The sequence below is a fragment of the Carex rostrata genome, chromosome 17, assembly GCF_964058835.1.
Source record: "Carex rostrata chromosome 17, lpCarRost1.2, whole genome shotgun sequence".
Classification (NCBI taxonomy): Eukaryota; Viridiplantae; Streptophyta; class Magnoliopsida; order Poales; family Cyperaceae; genus Carex; species Carex rostrata.
In genome coordinates this window covers 5,264,253-5,290,337 of record NC_135934.1, presented here as the reverse complement: position 1 = coordinate 5,290,337, position 26,085 = coordinate 5,264,253, and the positions used below count along the sequence as shown (strand labels likewise).

Here is a 26,085-nt window from a genome sequence, read left to right as displayed (position 1 = left end):
CCACATACATCATTAGATTTATTATTTTTCATCAATACACCCTTTCCGGGTGATTTCTTTAAATATCTTAAAATCCTATCAATTGCATCCAAATGAGGTTTTCTTGGTGCGTGCATGAATTTGCTAATTTGGCTTACCGCAAATGATATATTTGGTCTTGTTACCGTTAGATAAATTAGCTTACCTACAAGCCGTTGGAATTGGTTGATATCTTCCAACGGTTTCCCTTCTTCAAGATTTAACTTACAATTGCTATCAATTGGTGTTGAGGCCGGTTTGGATCCTAATTTTCCCGTTTCTTTTAGAAGGTCAATGGTATATTTTCTTTGCGAAATAAATAATCCTTTGATAGAATGAGCTATTTCAATTCCTAAAAAATATTTAAGTCTACCAAGATCCTTAATTTCGAATTTTTCTTTTAAGTCTTTTTTAACATTGTTAATTTTTTCACAATTGTTTCCGGTTATAATTATGTCATCAACGTAAACAAGGACAATTGTGGTATCATTATTTTCATGCTTTGAAAATAGTGAGGTATCCGATTGGCTTACTTTAAAACCAAGAAAAATTAAAAATTGAGAAAGTTTTCCATACCATGCCCTTGGAGATTGTTTAAGTCCATAAATTGATTTTTTTAACTTACAAACAAGGTTAGTATTTTTTTCTTTTACATGACTCGGTGGTAGGGTCATATAAACCTCTTCCTCAAGTGTTCCTTGAAGAAATGCGTTTTTAACATCCATTTGATATAAACTCCACCCATTATTTACCGCTATGGAAAGTAATATCCTTATGGTGTTCATCTTTGCTACCGAAGCGAAGGTCTGTTGGTAATCAATACCATATGTTTGGGTATACCCTTTGGCAACTAGCCGGGCTTTATACCGTTCTATAGATCCATCGCTTTGGTATTTTATTTTATAGACCCATTTGCATCCAACCGGTTTTTTATTTTTTGGTAATGGTACAATGGTCCATGTGTCATTTTTTTTCTAAGGCTTGAAGTTCTTCTTCCATAGCCTTATACCACACCGGTTGGTTAATGGCTTCCTCAAAATTTCTTGGCTCCTCTATTTTAGAAAGTGAACTAATAAATGCCCGGTGGGATTTTGAAATATTTTTATATGAAATAAAATTTTCAATAGGATATTGAACCTTATAGGTTATGAAATCTCATAACCTTGTTGATGGTTGTCGATGACGAGTTGACCTCCTCCTAGGTTTCTCTTCATTATTTCCACCTTCTTCAATATTTTCTTCTTCAACGTTTTCTTCTTCTTCTTCTTCTTCTTCTTCTTCTTCTTCCTCCGCTCCATTTTGAGAGGTGTTATCACTTTCTTCCCTTTCTTCTTCTTCATCATTTCCTACAATTCTTTGCTCAATAATTTGATTAGTAGACATAGGAATGACAAAGTCATTTGTACTAATTTGATTATCAATCTTATCTTTGTTTTTAAAATATGGCTCGTTTTCAAAAAATGTTACATCTCTAAAAATATAAAGTTTTTTATTTATAGGGTCATAGCATTTATAACCTTTCTTTTGAGATGAATATCCTAGAAAAATAGCCTTTATAGAAGTATGGTCTAATTTATCTCTTTTATTTTGGTGTACATGACATGTACATCCAAAAATTCTTAGGTGATTAAAAATTATTTTTCTTTGGTAAATAATTTCTAATGGACTTTTATTTTTTAAAACGACACTTGGCAATCTATTTATCAAATAAGTTGCGGTAAGAACGACATCCGACTAATAGATTTTTGGAACATTGGTTTGAAACATAAGTGCTCTTGTCATTTCAAGTAGATGACGGTTTTTTCTTTCGGAAATTCCGTTTTGTTGTGGAGTATAAACACAAGTTGTTTGATGTATGATTCCCTTTTGTTTCAAGAAGTTGGAAAAACTTTGATTTACAAATTCCGTTCCATTATCGGTTCTAAGAATTTTAATTTTAACATTGTATTGATTTTCAATTAAATTTGAAAATTCTTGAAAGTAAGAAAAAATCTCACTTTTATTTTTTAATAAATATAAGTATGTTAGTCGTGAAAAATCATCTATGAATGTAACAAAATACTTAAAATCATTGTAAGAGTTTATGGGAGCGGGTCCCCAAACATCGGAATGAACAAGTTCAAAAATATGATTACTCTTTGAATTTGAGCTTACAAAAGGAAGTCTCGTATGCTTAGCTAGTTTGCATACTTCACAATTGCTACAATCCAAATTAGAAAAATCAAAAAAATATTTTAAAGTTCTATCGGAAGGATGCCCAATTCTTCTATGCCATAAGTGTCCCATGTCTTGCACTTGGGTGTTGAAATTGTATTTTCGGCTATACAAAAAATATAATCCATTTTTGAAAACACCTTCACCAGTCATCCTCTTGGATATTAAATCCTGAAAAAATACATTTTGAGGTGAAAAAATTATTTCACAATTTAATTCTTTTGAAAGTTTTCCCATAGATAGGGGTGAAAACGGAGCCGGATTATCCGGCGGATATCCGCTCCGTATCCGCATATAATCCGAATCCGGATTAAACGGATTCGGATAATTTTTTAATATCCATTGAAAATCCGGATACGGATTCGGATACGGATACAAAGTCCTAAACGGAGCGGATATCCGAACTATCCGAAACCCAAGACTAAAAAATTATTATTATTAAAAAATATTTAAAACCAATTACCACAGATCCATTAGCTGAATCTGCAGACCCGATCATGTTCCAAACCCACTATGCGAGTTCGGATCCGTTCAAGTGGGTAATCTAGATCCCCCCAGCTTCTTTTATAGCTTCTCTAGCGCTTCGAATATTGTGGTTTGAAATTGTGGGATTAATGAAGGAATACAAACCGAAGGCAGCAACCAGCACTTCTTGGCGAATAACGCTCCAGCCTCCAGCTGTCCAGCACCTTTCCTTTCTATTTTATATGGGCTACAACTTTTTACTTTTTATTTTATATGGGCTGCATAGCCTGCATGGGAATTTGTTAAGTGGGCTCCCAACAAACCATCAATCAAAATAGAATATGTAATGGCTCAGTTTAATTTTCAATAAAGTGCCTACGGGTTTCTAAGTTGCAAAAAATATTGTACTCCTCTGAGCAATTTACAGCTTATTTTATATGAGCTTTGTTAAATTAATTAAGATGCTGAAAATTTTTAATGTTTAATATAAAATGCATAGTTATCATTAATATTAATATTTAATTTTTTAATTAATATTTGTATCTTAGAAGTTCATATATCTTAATTATCCGACCATTATTCGTTTTATATCCGTATTCGAATCCGTATTCGTGGACTATCCGTTCCGTATCCGTATCTGTTTAAGGCGGATTTGGTTTTGAATTTTGATATCCGTTTACTATCCGTATCCGTATTCGTATTCGCTCATTATCCGACGGATGCGGATATGGTATCAGCATTATCCGCTCCGTATCCGCTCCGTTTTCACCCCTACCCATAGATAATAGATTGGCGGTGTAATTTTTTACATGCAAAACATTTTCAATTTCTTTTGAAAAAACAATAAGTGAGCCATAACCACAAATTTCCATTTTTTCACCATTTGCAACATAGACAAATTCTTGACCATTCCCTTTTTTATAATTTTGTAAAACTTTTTATTTCCGGTCATGTGGTCAGTTGCACCAGAATCTAAAATCCAATCTAAGTTATTTTTTGGGTATTCACTATTTAAATTTCCTAAATTTGTACATTTTATTTGCTTTGTTTCAGATTTATTTGGGCTTATACCATTTCGTTTGTTTGGTATAATATACAAATTTTGGTTTGGGCTACTAGTTTTAATTAATTTTTGAGATTTAAAAGAACCTGGATTGGGCCCTCTATTTAACAGCCCACTTAGTTGTGAGAGAATAGCTCCCAATTCAGATCGGGTTGGAGCAGATCCAACTGGAGCAGCGCATGTAGTAGCCATCAAGGCAGTAGAGGCGGGCATGTGTGTTTGAGAGGCGGACCCGTTAAGGAGAGGAGCAGACACGGTTGGAATTAATGCAGAGGAAGCGGACCCATTAATAACAGGAGCGGACCTGTTATTGAAAGGGGCGGACCCGTTTAGAAAATCCACAGAAGAAGCGGACCCAACACAGAAGGTCTCGTTTCTTTCTTCTTCGAATCGTGCCGCCCCAGCAGACATCTTCTCCCCCTTAGGGTTTCTCCCTCTGTCACTTTTACCATTGTTGCCCCAGCAGACATCTTCTCCCCCTTAGGGTTTCTCCCTCTGTCACTTTTACCATTGTTGCCCCACCATTTCGGTCTCAATTCGGGATAGAGAAACCAACACTTATTCTTCTCGTGTCTCTCTTTCTTACAATGTTCGTATTTTTCGGTGATTCCTCCTTTTTTTTCCGAAATTTGGTTTTTTGGCAGTGGCAAAGGCGTGAGTCTCTCTTCCCTCTTCAACTGTGACTTGTGCACTACCCATGGCTTCTCTTCTGCTTTCTTCCTGTTGGATCATGTTTTTTATTTGAGAATAGGAAGGAAGAGGGATTGTATTCATGATCTGAGCTCGCACAGACTCATAGCTCGGGTTTAATCCCGTAAGGAGCTCGAATATGTCATCTTCTTCCTCACGTTTTCTGATTACGGCCAAATCAGCAGTTTGCGGCCGGTACAAGCAAAGTTTCTGCCGCCTTGTTTTTCTTGCTGAATTTCTTGCTTGAGTTGGTAAATGCGAGAATAATTGTTTTCTTGACCGTACATGGCTTTGACAGCTTCCCATAGCTCAAAAGCCGTGTCGGGAAGGAGAAATAGTTCTGAAATGGACGGCTCCATAGAATTTGTGAGCCACGTTATGATTTTGTCGTTCTGAGTTCTCCATTTTCTCATTGCCTTTTTTTCTGCTTCAGTCAGTAACAACAGATTTGCGACTTCGGGCACTTTATTTTCTCCTGTGATGTATTCTCACATTTCTCGACCGCTGAGCGCTCTTGCCGCAGCCTTTGCCCACGTAAGATAGTTTCTGCCGTTGAGCAAAGTATTGGTGAGCTTGGAAACATTAGTGGAACCCTCGTTGTGTCCCTCGTGAGCCATTCTTGCTCTTTTCTATTTTTTTTCTATTATGGGTTTTTGTGTGTATTTTTCTGATCTCAAGAGCTTAGTGCTCTGATACCATGATAATTTTTATAGAGACAGAGATGAGAGTTTTTTCTGATTTTTCTTATGTATTGTAGGGCGCAGAAAGTTGCACGGCGTCAGGTTAGCTAACGGTGCAGTTTTTTTACTCTGGGTGTGAGTGGGTGGAGATGCTCCCAGCTGGGTTCAGTGCTCTGGCTCTTTGAGGTGAACATAAGCAGGTCACCGAACTCAGGGGAGGGCATCCACTGGGTATTTCTTTCTGCATTCCTTCCGGTTCACCCCTTGTGACAACCTACGTTCATGATCAGTTGTCGGAGGTTTTATTATTTTTCGATTGTGAGGACGTTTAACTCCCGACGGGCGCAAGCCCCCGCCGTTAATTACATCAGAAAGACCTTTCGAGTCAGACTGAACACCTCATGCATTCCAGGATTTGTGCCTATGGGTTGTGAACTGAATAATGGGGCTAAAAGGGGCTCATGTATTGTTTATTTTGGTCATGTGGTTGATTCTCATTTGACTTTGGATTTCTTTTTTGGTCAATTACCATGATATATGTATGAAAATATGGATTTCATATTTAAAACATGAGAATGTACATGAGAGATATTATTTATGTGTTTTCAATTTGAAAGGAGCATTTAAATATCATTTTTATATTTTTATTCATAAAAATATGTTAAGAGAGGGGCATTTTGGTCATTTCAGATTATGGCTGGGACCTGGATATGTTCAAATGTTGTTTAGAATTATAGAGGATTGAATTTGGGTTCATTTGGAATTGATTTGAGTTGATTTGGACTCAGTATGAGAAAGTTATGGTCAAAAAGGACTTGAAAGAACTTATTTGTAAAGATTTTATATTTCCAGGGACTTGTTTGTAATTTCTGGAGGACTTATAGTTGTAATTTGGGCCTTTGGTAGGATTTGTATTGTAAAATGGGCCTTTAAAGGCTTGCTTGAGAAGATTTTATGCTGACAGGTGCCCTTGTGTAAATTTACAGGGACTTCTTTGCATATTTTAAATAAACAGAGGGGTTCATGTGTAAAAAGGGATCTTCTGGTCATGTGTGGACTTTAAGATTGGTGCAGAGCTTTGAGATTTGGGCTTTTAGGCCTTTGAGATATGCACAAGCCATTGGATTGAGATCATTGGGCTTTGAGATTGGTGCAGAGATGATTTAATTAAATGGGCTCTGAGATTTAGGCTTTTGGGCCTTGGATATTAATTTAAGTAACATCGGGCTTGTGTCAAAACTCGTGCAGAACGGCCCAAATGATTTTATGACATGTGGGGTCCGATTGTCGGGATCCGTTGGTTGTAATTTTAAACTTCGGCCCTTGGATTGATTATGGTGCTTGGCGATTCGTGTTTTTAATTTAAATTTCATTTAACATCTCCGTTAAGTATATCTCATTGCGTCAATATCCGTGCGGGTTCTGATGAACTTGATTCGCACAGGACACGTCCAGTCCGATTAGGGCTCATCTCTCCAGTGGTACTCCGGCCATGGAAGGCTTGGGGGAGGTGCAGTATGCGTCGCCTTGGTCTCAAGAGCGCCTTGCACCACTCGTCGGCGATCATGGGTTGCCGGAAAGGCAGTTCTCGGCCAAGTAAGCGGTTATGGGTACCAGTCAGGTTTGAATTCGATTTCGATGTGATTTACTTCAATTAATGGGCTGCCTAGCATCGTTTCGGGGCATGAAAGTTCAGAGAAGCATCAATTTGTCATTTAATTGAGCTTTGAGCATGACTTAGATTTGTTGGTCTCGGTTTCAGTACCGATTTGGTACCATTGATAGGTACAGAGGTGTTAGGGCTAGTTCAAGAGCTCAAAGGGTATTATTTGACCATTTCAAAGAAGTATTGACATGTCAGAGGTTGTGGTTTTGCTTGAATTCGAATTTGAGTCAGAGCACCATAGAGATGATCATATTTTCATGTATAGTTGCATATGATTGATTCATTTTCTTATAAAACTTTGTATATGAAGCTACGATTTCTTTTCATGAGATCAAAGAGGTATATGTCAGAAGCTTGTGTGCTAATTTTTATGATTTTAGGGAATTTATCCACATTTCTAGGAATTTATTCATGTCAGGGGTATGAAAGTCAATTTAGCAGTTTTATTTCTGCATTTTTACCTTTTAAAACCTGAACTTTAGAAATTCATAGAAAATCGTAGAAAAATCCAAAAAATGTAAAGTTTGTGTCTATCCCATGTGTTTTTGAGTCCTCTATTTAACTGTGAAATCCATTTTTTCATTTCAGTCCGTGTACTTGTCACAATTGTCAGATTTATCAGATCAGTGCATTTCACTGTTTTTAGCACATTGTGTTGTACCAGTTGGGCTATTTACATGATTAACTGCTGAGTACATGTTGGGTATGATACCAAGGATTGGTACAAGGTATACCATGAGTTCTGATATGGGTCCATAACAGGTTTTCAAGGGTTTAATGCCACTGTGCTGGTACCAGTCAAAGAAAGAAATCAAAATCAAAGCTTCAAGTCAAAGAGGAAGCATTACAAATATCATTTTAAACATGGATGTGAGCTACCAGCATCTGTTCTTTTGCAGATAGGTCCCTGCCCTTTAGAAAATTGCATTTACATATTCTTTTCACCAAGATTTGAACATCTCCCATTAAAATTTAGACATTATCATTAGGATATCATGGTACTAGGAATGTGAGTGACTTAATTCAGCATATATTGATGTCTACTCATCTCTTTGAACTCCATCCTTCACTAGATGTGCATTAATTTACTTTCTACTCTTTTGCTTCATGCAACATGGTGCATATGGCTTGTCCTTAGCCTTGCATCAGAGTTTAAGTTCACTAATACACATCATAGGTCTATTTTGATCAAGGGAACAGTGAGGAAGCCAGCTGGCTTAACCTTTTTATTTATATATTTTTTTATATGTTTCATCCTTTAATTCCTTTGATTTAAATGGCTCCTATTAATCCAATGTAAGAGAAGCCAGCTGGCTTAACCCTCACATTATCATAATTTTCATCATTTAAACAGGAATTAAAGGGGTTGTTTTAAAGAAGATTAAAAAGATCGAAAAGGAATCAGAAAAAAAAAGAGGAAAAGGGAAATAAAATGCAAATGTTTATATTTTCAGATTCATTGGCTTCAAAAATCAGCTATATAGCTGTTATTGCCTCATCTTATTATTATTTTTCATTTATGCTTCAATATAACATGATCTGCTACAAGAAGTTTTATTTGACCGCTTTAATACCTTGAACTCATGAGTTTGAGCTAAAGCATTAATGGTAGTGAAGAGAGGCAGCAATAAAAATAGAGAAGGAAAGAAAATAAAAAGGCACAAGTCAGATCAAAGGAGAAGAAGAAAAGAAAGAAAAGAAGAAAAGAAGAAAAAGAAAGAAGCTTAGATCATCAAGCTCCGTGCCATGGCACAGAGCTCTCTTTTTCACACCTCAAAATAGCAAGATTGAGGGTCAGATCCCGAAGAATAGAGAGATCAAAGCAATGCACAACAAAAAGTAAGAGAATTGCAAGAAAATGAAGAAACTTTCAAATAAACTTTATTCACCAAGGGAATTGATACATCATACAGCCATCAAGGCTTCTTCTATGCTCTATACCTATTAATTTTCAGAAAAGCACAGAGCTTGCTATCAAAAAAAAGAAGGAAGAGAGCTTATGAGCTAATTTTCTATGTTTTGAGGCTTTCACAATTATCTATAGCCTAACGGAGTTATGGGGTATGTTTCTTGTTGCTTTTGCACTGGCTAGGGGTGCCCTTATATAGGCTATGGGCTAGGGCAACACTTGGATTTGAATTTTGCAGCTTCATCTTGGCCGTGCATTTCATCGAACGGCTGGCGTGCAAAGGGAATATGGACAGCTAGCATCAGCTAGAAGGTTCTAAAGCATATTCTTTTCATCTATTATGATCCAATTAGTGCTTGGCACGTGGAATCTGAGATTTGGAGCCTTGAAATGGCATCTCTAGGTTGGTGCCGACATGGAGGCAGGGAGCCGTTTCTTCTCTGTTTTGTTTGTTATGAGAAGGAAGGTGCTATTGCATTGCGTAGACATGGAGTATCATGAGCCGTGCGGCTGCCAAGGATATGGTCTTTCATGAACCAGGTGTACGACAGGAGGTAGCGCCATTTGCATGATTTAAACCAAGCTAATCATTTAACCTGACATACGGGACCCATTTGTCCGAGAAACACAGCTGCTTTTCAGCTCGCCGAAGCTTTTGATTGATTATAATTCAATTCGGCCCAAGCCCAGTACACTCAAATTATTTTGGCATGTTTCCTTTGATGGCTGATGCATGTATAGCCCATTATATTTATTTTCATTTTGTAACCCGTGAGCATCTATGGTTAAATAGATGTGTACTCATCTTCTCCATTTCAAATATCAATTGGAGTTCTCCATTTCTCATTTCTAAATGAATTCCAATGTTAAAGATCCCCAAATTTGTGTACCCAACAATCTTCCATTCATTTAATTGGCAATTTTTTAGGGTACAACATGTATATCTAAAGCATATACAGTGAGTATATATATCTCCCTTTCTATTTTACCGTTGACATTCTAACGGTTCATTTCTAACTATTCTAAATTACAATTTTACCCTTCTCTTTATTTTACAATTTAACCCTTCTAGTTTATTTTATTCTTCAACAAAATGTGTTAAGAAAAAAGCAAAGTTTCGTTTGTGATTTCGCTCTCATCTCTATGTCCGAGTGAAAACAAGAAGTAAATAACTAATTTCCTTTTTTTTTTTTTCTATAGAAAAGTAAGCTTTTCTTTCTCCGTTTGTATCAAAGGAGAAAAAGGAATATACAATATATTTTCCTTTACTCTCCCATCTAACTTTTTTTTTTTTTTTAATTTTCATCTGAATTTGATTAAAAATCAATAATTTATTGCTAGATATTGCAAAATTATCATCATTTTTTTTTTTTACAACTTGATAGTGACTAGTAGTCATCAGTCGCTTCTACGATCGCGTTCTAAGGAGCAATAATTCTGAATTATCTTGATAATTATTTCAAGTCTTGCACAGTAAAGATAAAATACATTTCAAGACATTAATTTCAATTTGATCATTTAACTGGGGTTGAGAAAAGCCATTAATTATTACTGTCATTAATTTTCTTAATCAAGAGAATGTGGATTGAAGCTTGAGATTTCTGATATTCAATCATAACATTAACAGTCCAAAATGCACTCCACACTACGGCCTGAGATTAAAAGGTGAAACTGTTGCAAATCTGCCGGAAACTGTTTGTATTGAGCTTCTTATATTGTCCCTCATAATCATTCATCTTACTAATAAATCTTATTATTATATGAAAAAATAAAATAAAAGTGAACTTCAAATAATAAGTATTGATTACAGCCCGTAAAATGTTTGTTGCAAATAATTAAGTCTCCGTAATAGTCCAGACTAACCTAAACCAAAGCCCAAAAAATAATTCGCCCTGTCAAGCATGCAACAAACCGGGTGCCCATTTTTACAGCACAAATTCCTTGATACACAGCACAATAAAATCTTAGGGACGAAAATACCCCTGCTCTTATTTACACAGCACAGCCCTGTGCAAAAACTATTACGAAAATTTGATTTACTTTTGTTACTATTACGAAATTGTAAGTTTTGCATACTTGTCAGATAACTGAATTTTTCTGATAATCTCTGATTTAAATATAGTTGGGAAGAAACGGGTCACGGATCACACAAAAGACAGGTGCCCATTTTTACAGCACCAAGTTCTTAGTATACAACACAATAAAATTTTAGGAACGAAAATGCCCCTATTCTTATTTCCACAGCACAGCCTTGCGTCCCTGTCTGTCTTTTGTGCCTTTTAACCCTCTTGATCCGTGACCCGTTTCTTCCCAACTATATTTAAATCAGAGATTATTAGAAAAATTCAGTTATCTGACAAGTATGCAAAACTTACAATTTCGTAATAATAACAAAAGTAAATCAAATTTTCGTAATAGTTTTTGGGAAGGACTGTGCTGTGTAAATAAGAGCAGGGGTATTTTCATCCCTAAAATTATATTGTGCTGTGTATCAAGAAATTGGTGCTGTAAAAATGGGCACCCAACAAACCCCCTCTACAGAGGAAGTGGGGGTGTTTCTGATGATATGGGACTAAATTCGGTCCGATGTTTAATTACTAATTTATATTTTTTGAGCTGCATCGTGATTCTTACGCATAATTAAAACTATAAGCAATTAAAATTGGAAGTACAATTTTTGATGCTGATCAAACGGTCCACAAGAAGACTTTCTATCTCATTCTCTCTGACTTCCATTCTCATATCTGAAGCCACATAAACAAATAATTAAAACGACTCAGAGCGTGCAAATTGTAACGCAATTGAACGACTCAGAGCTGACAGAATTCGCATCCTCTGAGATATCTCATATTTTGCGTGACTTTTTGGGAAATCACAACCGTTAAAGTACGTTCTGCACGAATCATAAAGTTCAAATAGTACTGCCCCCCTCGTTACCTCGAATAGGCAACGGACACGTCGGTCACGCAAAATGTGAGATATCTCAGAGGATACGCACTCGAGCTGACAAGGGATCCCGTCGCTGTCAGAAATAAACGAGCACGCATCCTCTACATTAACGCACCATTTGATTTTAATTTTGGACTGTTCGATCAGAATCCGGCCCGCGCCAGTAATGCACTGAGACCTTCAATGTTCGTGCGGATTTAAATGGGACGGTCCAGATGTATATTAAAAATTTTGAGTTATCTCAGAGGATACGAATTCTAAAGAAACTAGAAAAAGTCAACACGTGGCCTCTCTTACCGTAGTCAACTTCCTTTCATCAACCCTTTGTCGTTCTCTGGTTAAGTCAACCAACGAGGAGGAATCGCAAAACAGAGGCGCAAATTGGGACGACACCATGGATGAAAACAGTGGCAGCGGCAGCGGAGGAGGAGGAGGAAGCGGGATGGCGCAGAAGGAGAAGCCCGTGCGGGACCACCATCCGTGGGACTACCACGTGTCAGGCCCCCGCGACCTCGCCTCACCCCATTGGAGAGATCTCATCTTCTCTAGTTGGTACTTTTGATTCCTTCGCTCTGCGTTGAAATCAATCGATGTTTGTTTTGTTTTTCCGCTGATTGAAGCCTTTCATTTTCCCTTTTGTTCTTCGCAACGCTTTGCAATTTTGAGTTTAGGAAGTCAACAGGATAAATTTTTTCTTCATCATGTTTCGCAATTTGAGAAACTTGATGAATTAGTGAATTTTTGCATTTGTTGTTAAGATATATTCGTTTGTACAATCATTCATCTCTTTATGAAATAAAAAAAAATTAAAGAGTATTATACATTTCTCAAAATATAATATTAAATAATTAAATCAATGAATTTTGAATGCCTGTATTTTTTCTTATAGTTCCTTATCATGTTAAAGAGAAAAAAAAAACTGTTTTTTTTTTTTAAAACATTATACTGTTAAAGTCTATGTTTCAAAATACCGTTAATTCATGATTAGACTTCAACTATTACAGGAGGAATCCGAGTTACAGAAGGATAGCAGTATCGTGCTTCGTTCAAGCCGCGTACCTGCTAGAACTAGATAGGCAAGCAAAAAGAACAGGAGCACAAGAAATTGCATCAAGATGGTGGAAGCAATTCAAGTACAAGCTCGTCAAAACCCTAGTTGACGAAAGAGACGGCTCGATCTATGGTGCGGTACTTGAGTGGGACCACACTGCAGCCATTGCTGACTACCTCTTTGTCAGACCGTGGGGTGCCCCTAAAGCCGCCATTGCACTCCGAGGTACGATCATCAAGGGCTCCACCATTAGACGAGACTTTGAGGATGATTTTCGCTTAGTGACATGGGATACCTTAAAGGGCTCGGTCAGATTTCGTGGTACCATGGAAGCTGTGAAGGCGATGATTTTTAAACACGGGGCGCACAATGTTTGCATTGGAGGCCACTCGTTAGGTGCAGGTATTGCACTTCATGTAGGGAAGGAGCTAGCCAAACAAGGTGTATATATCGATTGCCATCTCTTTAACCCTCCGTCGGTTTCCCTTCCTCAGACGTTGCGATTTATACAGAAGACTGCTAGTTTACTATGGAGGAGGAGCAACAGCCGAAAGGGTATTGATGATGAGGGCAAAGCAGAGAAGTTGCTCAGAGATGTCAATGGATGGATGCCGCATTTGTACATCAACGACACTGACTACATTTGTATGCACTATGCCGATCGAGCGGGGACGGCGACCATGACTTCATCTCACAAGGGAACGAATGCGCAGCCGAAGCTGTTTCTTGCTCCTAGAGGCCAGGTAGGCCAACAGAGTTTGATGGAAGCTCATGGGTTGCAACAATGGTGGAATAATGATATCGAGCTCCAGCGGTCGATCTCCGATAGCAGACTCTTGAGCAGGCAGTTGAGGTCTATGTACTTGGAATCACCTTCAGGAAAATCATCATAACAGAGACCATTTGTTATCTTTTTGTTGTTTTTTTCATAAATATATTTTCTACACTGCAATTTTTTTAACATATTTCTAATGTTTATCTCATATTTTATCTTTTGTGTTCTTTCATTTGTTTGATCATTTATTTGTAATCAGCTTCTTGTGAAGATTCCTTTTGGTTTGCTTCTCTTTAGCTTTGTCTTTAATTTGTTTATATTAACATTTCGTCAGTTATATTTGTTTATAGTAACAATTAATTTTGTATGTGGTATCACTCTTTGGGTAAATTACGTTTATCGTAACAGTGGTTTAATAAGAGAAAGGGAGAGATAGCATAGTTGGAAAAAAGTCTTAGAATTATTAGTTACTCAAAGATAGAGATTTCAATTTTGTCTCCGGACTTCGTAGCCTCTGCGAAAGTTTAAAAAATAAAAAACAATAATTTGATAAATTTTATTTATGATAACAGCCCTAGTGTTAATTTTGTTAAGCGCAAGTTTAATTTTGTTTATGCTAAAATTCCCAAGGTTAATTTAGTTTATGTTAACAATATCCTTCCGTTAATTTAATTTATGATAACAATTATTGGATTAATTTTATTTATCATAACGGGGTGTGATCGACCTTGTTGATGGAATGAGGATGTGGACATGTGGTACGTATGTTTATGGTAACCGTCTTTGGATTAACTTTGTTTATCGTAAAGGTGCTGTGGGAAATCTTGTTTATGGTAATGGGCTTGATGTTTGTCAAACCCAATACACGAGGCTGTGGCCGCTCGCCTCCCCTATAATGGTATAGATACAAAAGACTATGATTAATTATCTATATCAATCTCATCTAATACAATGACAGAATATAACAACACAACAGTTCTCTGAGTATATAACAAATATATTATCATCAATCATTCACGGGATATGCTAAAATACAAAAGAATGAAAAAAAAAGAAGCCTAGTATTGCATTAAATAATACAAAAGAAGATCTCGGTACAAATCCTCATATACAACACTAACCAAAAGAGAGGGAACAATACAAATTAATTTAACAAATATGCTCATCAGCTCTCATATATATAGAAAAGGGTGCAGTTACCTCCAAAACCGCCTCCATCTGACCATCTCTATCCTTGGTTGTCTGAGCCTGGCCATCATCCTGAGTACCTGGAATCCACAAATAGTGCAACGGAATGAGAAATAGTTTCAAATATCTCTTAGTGCAGCATTCAATTCCGGCTGACATATTCTGATCAAATCTAGCTTATGGAAACTAATACCAGATCGAGAGAGAATATAAGCCCATAACATTAAAAAAAATGATAAGTACATATGTAAACATGTGTCACGCACAATAAGAAAATGGTTCATAACTAGACAAGTGCAAACATACCATCTCCAACTCGCATGTAACAATGGAGAGTCAAGATTTCCTGCATCACTATCTACAATCAAAGAAAATATGACGAGCAGAGAATAACACATCCTGCTCAGGTTATGCATCTCTAGCTATGCATTACTCAATAAGAGTAAATGACCTAGTCCCTGAGCCACACAATACTAGTTCATCGTATTTTCCTGGTTGCAATGTCTAGTTCCAAACACCTCTCACCCTGTCCCCGCATTCCTTCCATATCCCAAATACAAGTCTCGACCATGGAGGGTAACAATAAAAATTTCAATTTCAATTAATTGTAAACTCACATCATAATTGAGGTACGGGACCTAGTCCCCCCAACCATACAATCCAAACAATGTGTTTTCCAAACGGGTCTCTAATACATTTTGACCTAGTTGTATGGAAACTGATACGCGTGATACGTGTACAGTTATGAATATTTACAAGGTCTTATTTGTAAAATTTGAAGCTGTCAACATTTGAGCAGTCCAGTACTGTTCGGTGAGGTTCTCACGGTAGAAGAATGAAAAGAAGTTATTTTTCTAAATCATATTCTCGAGCTTTCTGTCAAAATGTTATACTTTCTGTTAGTATTGTTAGTCAGATTTTTACAATATTTGTGAATATTTACAGCATTTGAGCTCTTAATACGTGTGCATTTGAGGCTCTTTTTGAAATTTAATTAATTATTTTTTACAACAATGGTTCTCTTCTGTAGCTGTTTGTATTTTGTGATACCTAGTTTATATGTTTAATTAATTATTAATCAACTTATTATAGGAATTCACGTAGTTCATAAAAGAATGCAATTAGAAAACCTTGACAAATTTTGAACTTGTTACAAAATGTTATCGATTGATTATATTTTTATTATATGTTAGACAATAGGATTGCAGCTGTCAGTTAGTTTATTCACAACAGAAGTGTATTAGACTTGGGCCTCTATATAAAGCCCAGTATCTTGTATCGTTAAAACAGAATGAATAGAATGAAATTACATTTCCTCTCTGTCTTCTATCTTCTCTAATCTTTCATTCTTACATTATATTTAGTTTCCTTTCATGTGATTTATTTCTGTGATCGGGTATTTCATTAATTACATTTAAAAATAACATGCCTTTATTTGATTCAAAGATTACTCAGATATAAGTCTTGTTGTCCAATGTCCATATATTGTCCATAGGCTAACCCGATTGATTGTCCACTATTCAACCCGGTTCAATGAAACGGACATGTTCCGAACAGGGCTCAGTTATGAACCGAGCTCAATTATGAACATTACCGAACAGGCCGATCATGAACATAAATTTTTTTATTTCAGACTGAAAATGAACAGGGCCTGTTCTATTTAATTTTGAACTGGACGGAGTATGAACATGGGACCCGCCCATTAGCAAGCCCACTTGAAACTATAACATTTTGGCCCTGAAAAATTAAAAATTTAGAAAATTCTTTGGTCTTTTACATAGATATTTTACTCAAATGCCTTCATTTTTTGTACATCCATTATGCCTCCATTTCTAGAACTAAAATAACATATTCTTTAAAGAGGAGGGTTCAAATGCCTCCATGTTTTTGTGCCTCCATCATGCCGCCATCTCTCTCCATCATTTTCAAAATTCAAATAGTCGATCCGAACCGCTCAACCTAACCTCCATGCTAAAATATGTTTGGAGACCAAATTTTATATTTTTAGGAATTTTTTTACTATTTTTGTAAATAGGTACAAAATCAGTAAATCTGAACCATCTAAAAACAGTATTTTTGTACCTATCTAAAAAAATAGTAAAAAAATTTCTAAAAATATAAAATTTGGTCTCCAAACATATTTTAGTATGAAGGTTAGGTTGAGCGGTTCGGATCGACTGTTTGAACTTTGAAAATAATGAAGAGAGATGGAGGCATGATGGAGGCACAAAAACATGAAGGCATTTGAACCCTCCTCTTCTTTAAAACTCAAATGTCAAAATAAAAACATTAAATATAATCAATATCATCTCCATTTCTAGAACTAAAATAACATATTCTTTAAAACTCAAATGTCAAAAATAAAAATATTAAATATAATCAATATCATTTCCTCTGGGAACACGTAAAAGATCATGACATTTTAATTTTGTTTTGGTTAATATACACTAGTGAAGGGTGGCCTGGCGCAGTGGTAGAGTATTTCCACTTGTGTCCTGAAGGTCCTGGGTTCGAATCAGCCTCCTTGCAAAAAGCAAGGGAAAGGCTGCTTAGAAATTCTCTTCCCCAGACCCCACAATGTGTGGGAGCTTTCGGCACTGGGTATGGCCTTTTTTTTTTTTAATATACACTAGTGTGGATAAATTCTGGACCATGATTTCTCAAACTTGTTGACTTGCTTCATATAAAATCAAAATCTGATAACTTTTTATATGCATGTAGAAAAAATAATATAAGACCACATCTAACAATTTTATTTTGACTTATAAATTTTAGAATTTTTGTTATTAGAAAATTAAAAGATAGAGGTATGATGGAGGCATTTGAACCCTCTATTTTATAATCAAGGATTGCACTTTCACCAAGTGCCCAACTGGTCCTTCTGAAAATTGCACCAGCACAGCATCGTCCAATTTCACCAAAAATCACTGATACCAAAAAGAATCTGTACATTAGTCCCCCAATTAAAATTAATAAAAACGAACCCCTACAACAATGTTATCCAATTTCCCCTGCAGTTTGAAACTATGTGAATTAATTTCCCCTGGACTGAATAAAAAGAAAGGGCAAGAAAAAACTTGTAATGCTGCATGAAAGTACCACGTCTAGAATTTATATAAGCTTGTTATGCCTATATGAAACAGGAGACCACCAGAAGACATAATAACAACAAAAAGAAATTGCATGCACCAAAATACCTTTATATGCAAAAGCTATCAGCCAATATTTGCAAAATCTCCTCAGTCTTGGATCTAATTTCCATTTCTTCTTAATATATCAAGCCCTGAAACAATCCAACTAAGAAATTGTGCTATGTTCCATAGCTAGTTTTAATTTAAAAGGAAAAAATAACAAATAAATAAAAACTTCAAACATTTGGGCAACAAATTCTCACTTGATCAGAACAGGTTCATGCTACATGGTATGCTGATACTGCACTTCATTCAAGCTAAAAAAGTATCAAAAAAGCAGATCTCTATTACAGATGTTAGAGCTCGGATCAAAGGATTGAAACCAGTATAAGATAAAGCTCAAATCGAAGGATTATAATTCAAAGCCCTATATTAAGACAGTACATCGGTACAAGACATACATGCAGATTAAATAGGTGCATGAATGTATATACCTAAGCATGCTTTCACGTACTATTTATCTATGCACAAATATTACAAAATGTCAAGTTCTATTCACAACTCTTTGATCTTAAATACACCTAAAGAAAATAAGAAACTACATCATTATGAAGTTAAATTTAATATGATGGATATTCAAAAAAAGCATCATCAATTAAGAATTGTACATCCGAAATCTTAAAGAAGTTCAAACATCAATCTTTATTCTGAAATTTTCTGAAATTAAGCCTATAACACTCTAGTTTGAAAAGGTAAAATTGTGCTTCGAGCCTTACCCTCGAAATTTGTATCAACCAAATCCCTATCTTGAATTCATGCTTCAAAAATTAACACACCACAAGATACCGAGTATTCAGACAGGGATAATGCAAAAGTTTGTTATTAACAAAAAGCAGGAGTTTGTGTTCTCTCCCTCCCTCTCTCGTTCACTTGCTCTTTTATGCCTTTTTCTCTCTCCCCCTTGAGATGGACCAGGTTTATTGTACCTTAGCTGTGTTGTTATTTTACTAAAGGCCAATAACATTCTATTGACGGTGTTTTTTTCCATACAACAGGTGCAGTAGGTCTTCAGCGCCGGTTAAAGCCTAATTTCTTGGAGTGAATGTAAGCTCAACAGTCTTTAATGAAAAACATGTCATTCGCAAAATATTTGCCTTGAGAGCAATTAATCCATCAGCACCTTTCAAGTTGATGGTGTGTTTCTCTTAGAACTAGCTTTCTCACTTCTCCTTTACCACTCAGGTTGGCGAAGATAACATAACTTTCTCACTTCTTTACCACACAGATTGGCACTCCCTAAAGTACACTGTTCAGAAATCATCCATATACAACAAGTGAATATCTTATAAGTCAACATGTACCGGTTAAGTCATACCTATAACTCTAGAATGAAATGAAACTGAAACATTTCAAGAAAATATTGAATAAAATGAAACAGAGGTCCATTGAGTACGAGTTACCATCTTGCGTGTATGGAACTCTTTGTAAACATAGGATTCTTCTCAGGTCTCCACATAACAGACAGCTCATATCAAATTCAATTTTTTTTTTTTTCATGATGTGTCCTACTCCCCTCTTTGTAAAAATAGGACTCTTTTCTTAAGGCCAACAAACAGCACTAACAACTATCAGGAAAGCCTTTTGGTCTGAAGGTGGTCTTGCAATGAAGTCCAACTAGTCTTGGAAACTATGCCAATATTGGTAAGGAAAAAAAAAACTAAACTACTCCTATCAAACCATATAGAATTCTAACTCCATAGTAGGTGAATAATACATCAATTAACTAATTGTCACAGTTTCTTCTGAGAGGAAGTCAATTGAAGTAATAGATGCACATTGCATTATAGAAAGGGACTGCTCGTGCTGATATTAGTATGGTTGATATAAGTTATACAGGTACAGGAAGTCAGGGAACTCTATGATGAAGCAGGTCTATTGGGTTTATGGAAGGATGTAATGCCGACACTTATTATAGTAAGTTACTTAGTTTCTTATTTTATAGTAAGTCACTTATTATGTAAGCAGGTCTATTGTTTTATTTGTTGTTCTCTCCTATTTTTTCTACCCATTGAAATAATTGCCCTGCTATTCATTTGATGCTGTAAGAGACTCGTCTCACAATCGATACCTCAAGTGTCAAAATTTAATTATACCAATTTGATATTCAGTACTAATAGCGATCAGAGAACTTTCCTACTGTTTATTGAATGTCCTAGTTACGTTATAAAGCTTAACACTTAATACTCTAGCAAAAAGCAACTTTTTTGGAAGGTTTACCGCAAGCACTGGAGGGCCTTCCAAGACAAAATGGTGAATTCAATTGTTTTTCAGCTCACACAAAACAAAGAAGAAAAAACAAAAGGAAAATCCCAGAAAAGACCCAAGGAAAAACTCTGGAAAATATACTTACTTTTATACCTTCCTATTTGATATTTTATGAAATCCAAGATAGAAGTAAAGTTTATGAAAATTAGATATGCTCCTTCATACCTTAGCAACTCAATCGACCTATCTGAGCTGACTTCTACCACTTGATCTTTGCCATGGGCCCATACACACTCTTTATACCAACCAATAAAGCTTCCTCACTGCCAGCCATTGATCAAGCTTGCGGCCAGTTATGATATTTAAAGGAACAAACCCCTATACACATGAAACACTAGTCAATTTCTTCAGGATTACAAGATTAAAAAAAAAAAACTATGCAAGTAATTTCATAAATATAAAACCGCAGAACTAAATCGCAATCATAGCATGCGAGACTAGTAGCACGACCCTGTAAAAATGGCATTACATAAATGAGATTGTTTAGCTTAGGAATGGACTTGAAGTCATATAACAAACTTTAAGGTGTAGTGCAAACCACTCGTGCTGTTTTGTAACGAGAAGTTTTAATGATGCAGGTTGGGGTACTTCACGGCTGAAGATTTTGACAGATCAGAAATCATGCAGCACACGGACCATAGAGTCAAAATAGCGCTGCATATGACTCGTGCCCTGCATGAATTAAAAACTGCTCTGTCAAAATGTTTGCCTGTACTTGGACACAGAACAAAAGACAGACCATCAATAGCTATTGTTTCTTTCCTTGACTTTTCATGATCTAACGTGAAGTAACAGAGTTTTATCCCATTTAACCCTCGATGCTATCGAGCTACTTCACATTAATTTTTACTTAACATTAATTATGAAAAAAAGAAAAGAAAAGATTCATACCCAATAATAATATCACTCTAACATGCTGAGCAGATTAATAAGCATACTGTCACCAGTTTTTAGCACTTGACAAAGTTAGAAATGGTCAAACTAGAAAATAAAATGTTTTGCAGAAACTACATTTCTCATACTTTGAACAAGTCCTCAAATAGAGCAACCCAAAAACAGTGAACAGAGTTGCCACCGATGCTATTAATTAAGCTACTTAACATTAATTTTTACTTTCTCTTTGCAACGCCAAATCACCAATTTAGCATCTGAGGATGTCACCTTTGCCTTGCAGAGCTCCTCTATCATGTTTGGTTCGACCTCACAACCTTTGTTATATTCAATCATCATAAGTTTAAGCACATTTGCATTTAACAGAAGGAAGTGTATCATCCATATGCTGGTGATGACATCCAATTTGCTCATTTTTATAGTGACACTTGTCAAACTCTGATTTAGGCAGCGGAACCCATCTTGCTTCTTCACGCACTCACTTAGTAGAATTGCATGGGATTCACTAGGGCTTGGCTCGTGATCAAATGACTGCAAAATATTTTACTTTAGTCAACATAAGAATTGATGTATCATGATAACATAAACAACATTTTGAGATATTAGTTTCATTGGAGTGATTATGCATCGAGAGTTTTAAGTATTTGGCAATTATATTAAGAGCCAAGTAGAGCAAATTTACTAAATTAAGCATTTCTGTTTTCCTCAAAATAAAAAAAAATTCTGTGCTAATTACAATTAAAGGACATTAACAGATAACATAAAATCCAATAAGTACTGATAGACTGAGATGTATTAAGCATGACCAACAGAGTACCAAAATACAATACAAATTGAAACTCCATTGATAAACTACAAGAGAAGGAAACAATAACCCGTATATGGAGTTTTTCAAGCAATGGAGCACTCCTGAGCAAGCAAGTGAACACATCATACATCCCTTTTTCAACGGCCAAAGTTGACATGGATAACTTTAGACATCTCAAATTGTTAAAGGTAACTGGCAAGGCACATCGCGCACCAATTGGGGAGAGAGTCTGTGTACAAACCTAAAAGAGTTAAACCAACTACTAGAAATACAAGTTTAAAATAACTTTTCAAGCATAAATCTTAGTACAGTAAATGCCTCGCATACTATGCATTTCCTTTTCTAATCTGATTAAATCTCCTTGTGTCCTTGGTAAAGCAGGACTTAAGATTATGATGTATTCTATATCAATCTAGAACAGTGGCAAAATACAAAAAAAAAAAATTAAATGAGGATCAGTAACCTGAGTTTCCAACTTAGAAATTATAATACTTTAATTACCTTTTTCAAAATCCAATAGTAACCAGTGAAATTATGTATATAATTTGATGGTCAAACTGACTCAGGTAACCCCCTATAATTTCCAGCATAGTGTGTCATCGACAGTCCCACGAGCTACAATTAACTGTCCTCATTCATCAAAAATCTCAAAATGGTCCTAAACAGCAAGCTAATATAACCACATCATACTTTCAGTTAAAATCAGTAATATTAGACTGACTCAATATGAGAAACGTACATCATATCCAGTAAATTTTTCTAACAAGATCACAATTGAACTTACCTTCAGAACATCACAGGTCAACTCGAGAAAAGTAACCATAGTAATGCCAGACAGCAGCCCCAGAGTCACCGGAGCAAACTCCTCAGAAAGGTCATCTGCACCAGTGATATGTACTTCCTCTAATCGCGGTGCAGAATCAATCCTAACTCTCTCAATGGCCTCATAGATACCAAATTCCAGATTGGTAAGCGTTTGGGATCTGATAGTCACTGAATAAGGGTCATCTCCATCTGATGCCAGGTAACACTTGAAGATAGATAGTTGCTTTGAAGTATCAATCAGCAGCTGCAGATCGTTGTTAGAGATGCAAACCTGGAGCAACTCCAAGATCAGGAGCTTGTTGAACCCCTGGAAACCCAGCGGAAGGGACAGATCACAGTCAGATAGATGAAGAACTTCTAGCGCATGGAAGTAGGGTAGATGAACCACCACCTGGCCATGTAGATCACGGATGGCGAGAACCTCGACCCCACCTCTTTGGAAGGCTAAGTCAAGGAGGGCCTGGAGACGGGCTGATTGATCAGCGCCAAAGCCGTTACAGATCGCAAAGTAGAGAAAGGGGCCGCGAAGAGAGGTGAGGAGGTGGTGAAGGAGATCGAACCAACGGGAATCGGCGAGTCGGGAGGCGTTCTGGTCGACTGACAAGGGACCGACTTCGAGGCCTGGAAGGAAGGTCCAGAGGTGGCGCCAAGAGTGAGCGAGAGAGGATGTACGGACGGCTTCTTTGATGGTGAGACCGGAGAGGATGGTGACTTTTATATCTAAAGGGAGAGCACTGATCCGATCGGTTCCGGCCATCGCCGGCGATGGAGTGAAATATGGGAACTGGGAGCGACCAAATGGAGTGTGAAGATGACTAGATGAGGGAAGGGTTCGCATCCAAAGTAAATCAATTTTTGAGTTTGGATCCAGACCGTTCGATCAGAATTCTGTCAATTCAGTTCAAGTTAGGAATTTGAATTCGTGCAGATTTGATCGGACGGTTCGAATCCAAATTTAAAGTTTGAGTTGTTGTAGGAAAAGGATCCAAAGAGGACTATGAACAACATGGGCCGGGTTGAAAGGAAATGAAAAGGCCCACTTTATTGGGCCTCAAAACAAAGATGCTTTCTACTTTGAGATGCTTTCTATCTTGGTTTTAAAAGTAAAAAAAAAAAATTGTACTGTTGATGCTGATGTCACATTTAATCTTTTTGTTCGCTGCTGTTTTTTTATAGCCATTGTGCAATGCATGTGGGATTAGATTCAAACAAAAGACAATTGGAGGCGAGTGCGGCTAAGAATTCTCACTCGTTCTTGACTCTGACTGGAGAGGAAACCTCATCCGAGTCACCTTTTCTATTAATGTTCTCACACTAGAAGAGATGAGAGAGTTGCAAAAGGCGAAGCAACGGAGGATTCTCAGATTAATCGCCAAACGTCGGGTCTAGGAGATGCGCAGACGGGTACTGGAGAGGTCCAGTCGTGCCATGATGCAGGTGGCGCAATTGCTTCATATTAGTAACAAAATCGTCCTTTTCTAACCGCACCAGTTTCTGTTTTTTTTTTTCAATTTTATCATTTTCTAACAAAGAGATTACATTTTACATTTTTAAGTAATTTGTTTTCTTATAGAGGGTTGGGTTGGGAGCTTGAGGAAAAAAATACAAAAAAGAACATATTAGGGGTGCTTGGATAAATAACTTATATGCATTGCTGGAATCGATTGGAACTTGAAAGGGCTATTTTGAATAGTGAAAGACTTAACACTTATGTTATGTAGTTTTTCAACTATTTCAAATTAAAAGTTTTGTTACTAATTATCTTTTGCATTTTATTTTGAAACAAGAAAACTTTTGCACTTTTCTCTGTCAATTTTTCTATTTATAGAAACTATTACTTTGGACCTTTTCTTAAATATTTTTGCAATTTTGCTCAGAAAAAGAAAAGAAAATTACACTGCTGAAAAAGCCTAGTTAAACTGAAAGTCGAATGCTAACTAGTTTATTATAAAAATAGACATCGCTAGACAAATCATTTACTTTGATAATTTTGATGATTTTCTTTAAAAAAATGTTTCAAATTAAAAACCAACATTATGAGCTTGATCTACATGATATGCATATAATTTCTAAAAATTAATAAAACTTGAAGTATATATTTCATTTTATAACATTAAATCAATTGACTTGAAATTTTATTTGTTCTAAATTAACAGTGATATATGCATCACTGAGATATACTCAAATTGTAATAAATTTGATTGTTAGCTATCTATTTAATCGATAATATTTCTATAAATTTAAATTTTCAACTATTTTAATTGATTTGAAAAGTTATTATAAAAATGGTTAAGATAATCACTATCATGTCATACCTCCTCTTAAAATTAAGGGCATCATCAGGCACTGGTTTAATTTAATTCTAATTGAGTTAAAAAGTTATTTTTCATTAAGGAATGCAATCCGGTTAACAAACAAGCTAAAAAAAATATATTACAAATACTTTGAAATCAGGTACACTTTCAAACAGATTCCTAGGTTTTTGAGTAAATTAAATTTGTACGTTTGTGAGAAATTAGGTTTCTAGGTTTGTAGATTGGTACGCTTTCAAGCAGATTTGTAAGTTTTGTGAGAAAATTAGATTTGTAGGTTTCTCAGAAATTGGATTTCTTTGGGAGAAAATTGGCTCGTCGTATTGTGAAGTGTTATCAGGTTGAGAAAGTCAATGTTGCTACTGGTAAAAATAGTGAACATACGACATTGTTGGCTTGTCGTATTGTGAAGTGTTGTCAGTGCGCAATGCGCACTATGTTGTCGGGTTGAGAAAGTCAGTGCACACTATGTTGCAAAATAATATATTTTTTTAGTGAATATACGACGAGCCAAAATTAGATTACTGGTAAAACAATGTTAGTGCGACAGTGCGCACTATGTTGCTACTGGTAAACTATTGAGAAAGTCATGATCAATATCTTTTTTATTTTCTAAATATAAAATTAATAAAAATTTCCATTGAATAATGTTGGTACAGTGTGTGTACTTCTTTAATTAATTAATATTCTTCTATTTGTGTATTAAATTTATTTTAAAAAGATAGAATTAATAGTCTTCACATGTGATGGGTAAGATAGTCTTTTACTTCTTTCTTTAATATTATAATAGATATTTCTAATCGAGTGAGTCTATGGTATTATGCATAGCACAAATGGGTTCATAATACGAATTAATATATTTGTTTTGAAAATTTTAACGATTGATCTGAACCATTCAATATGAATATATACTTGCAGACTAAATTTTATATTTTTTAGAATTTTTTTACTATTTGATAGATAGAAAATCACTTAAAAAATAGTGATTTTCTACTAATTTTAAAAAATAGTAAAAAAAATCTAATGAATATAAAATTTAGTCTGCAAATACATATTCATATATAAATCATGTTGATTGGTTCGAATTGACTATTAAGATTTTTAAAACAAAAATATTGATCCGTA

General features: G+C 35.7%; 2 protein-coding genes across 7 annotated transcripts; one reads left to right on the top strand and one right to left on the bottom strand.

Annotated features, from left to right (window-relative positions):
- The first annotated feature begins 11,990 nt into the window (after positions 1 to 11,990).
- On the top strand, positions 11,991 to 13,771 carry LOC144568369 (GDSL esterase/lipase At4g10955-like). Its single transcript, XM_078318698.1, has 2 exons — positions 11,991 to 12,206; positions 12,659 to 13,771. The coding sequence occupies exons 1-2, from the start codon at positions 12,049 to 12,051 to the stop codon at positions 13,596 to 13,598; spliced, it is 1,098 nt and encodes a 365-aa protein (XP_078174824.1). The 5' UTR covers positions 11,991 to 12,048; the 3' UTR covers positions 13,599 to 13,771.
- A 5,020-nt stretch (positions 13,772 to 18,791) lies between these two features.
- LOC144568350 (F-box/LRR-repeat protein At3g26922-like) lies at positions 18,792 to 23,459 on the bottom strand. 6 transcript variants are annotated; one of them, XM_078318666.1, is made up of 5 exons: positions 22,608 to 23,459; positions 21,891 to 22,052; positions 20,663 to 21,546; positions 20,290 to 20,442; positions 18,792 to 19,105 (listed from the first exon to the last, which is right to left on the bottom strand). In XM_078318666.1, exons 1-3 carry the CDS (start codon positions 23,403 to 23,405, stop codon positions 21,217 to 21,219), a joined length of 1,290 nt encoding a protein of 429 aa, XP_078174792.1. In that variant the 5' UTR covers positions 23,406 to 23,459; the 3' UTR covers positions 18,792 to 19,105; positions 20,290 to 20,442; positions 20,663 to 21,216. The 6 variants fall into 6 exon arrangements, with proteins under 6 accessions (XP_078174792.1, XP_078174791.1, XP_078174793.1 ...); XM_078318665.1 differs by having other exon boundaries at positions 20,290 to 20,796; positions 21,016 to 21,546; XM_078318667.1 differs by having other exon boundaries at positions 21,016 to 21,546.
- Between the last annotated feature and the right edge of the window lie 2,626 nt (positions 23,460 to 26,085).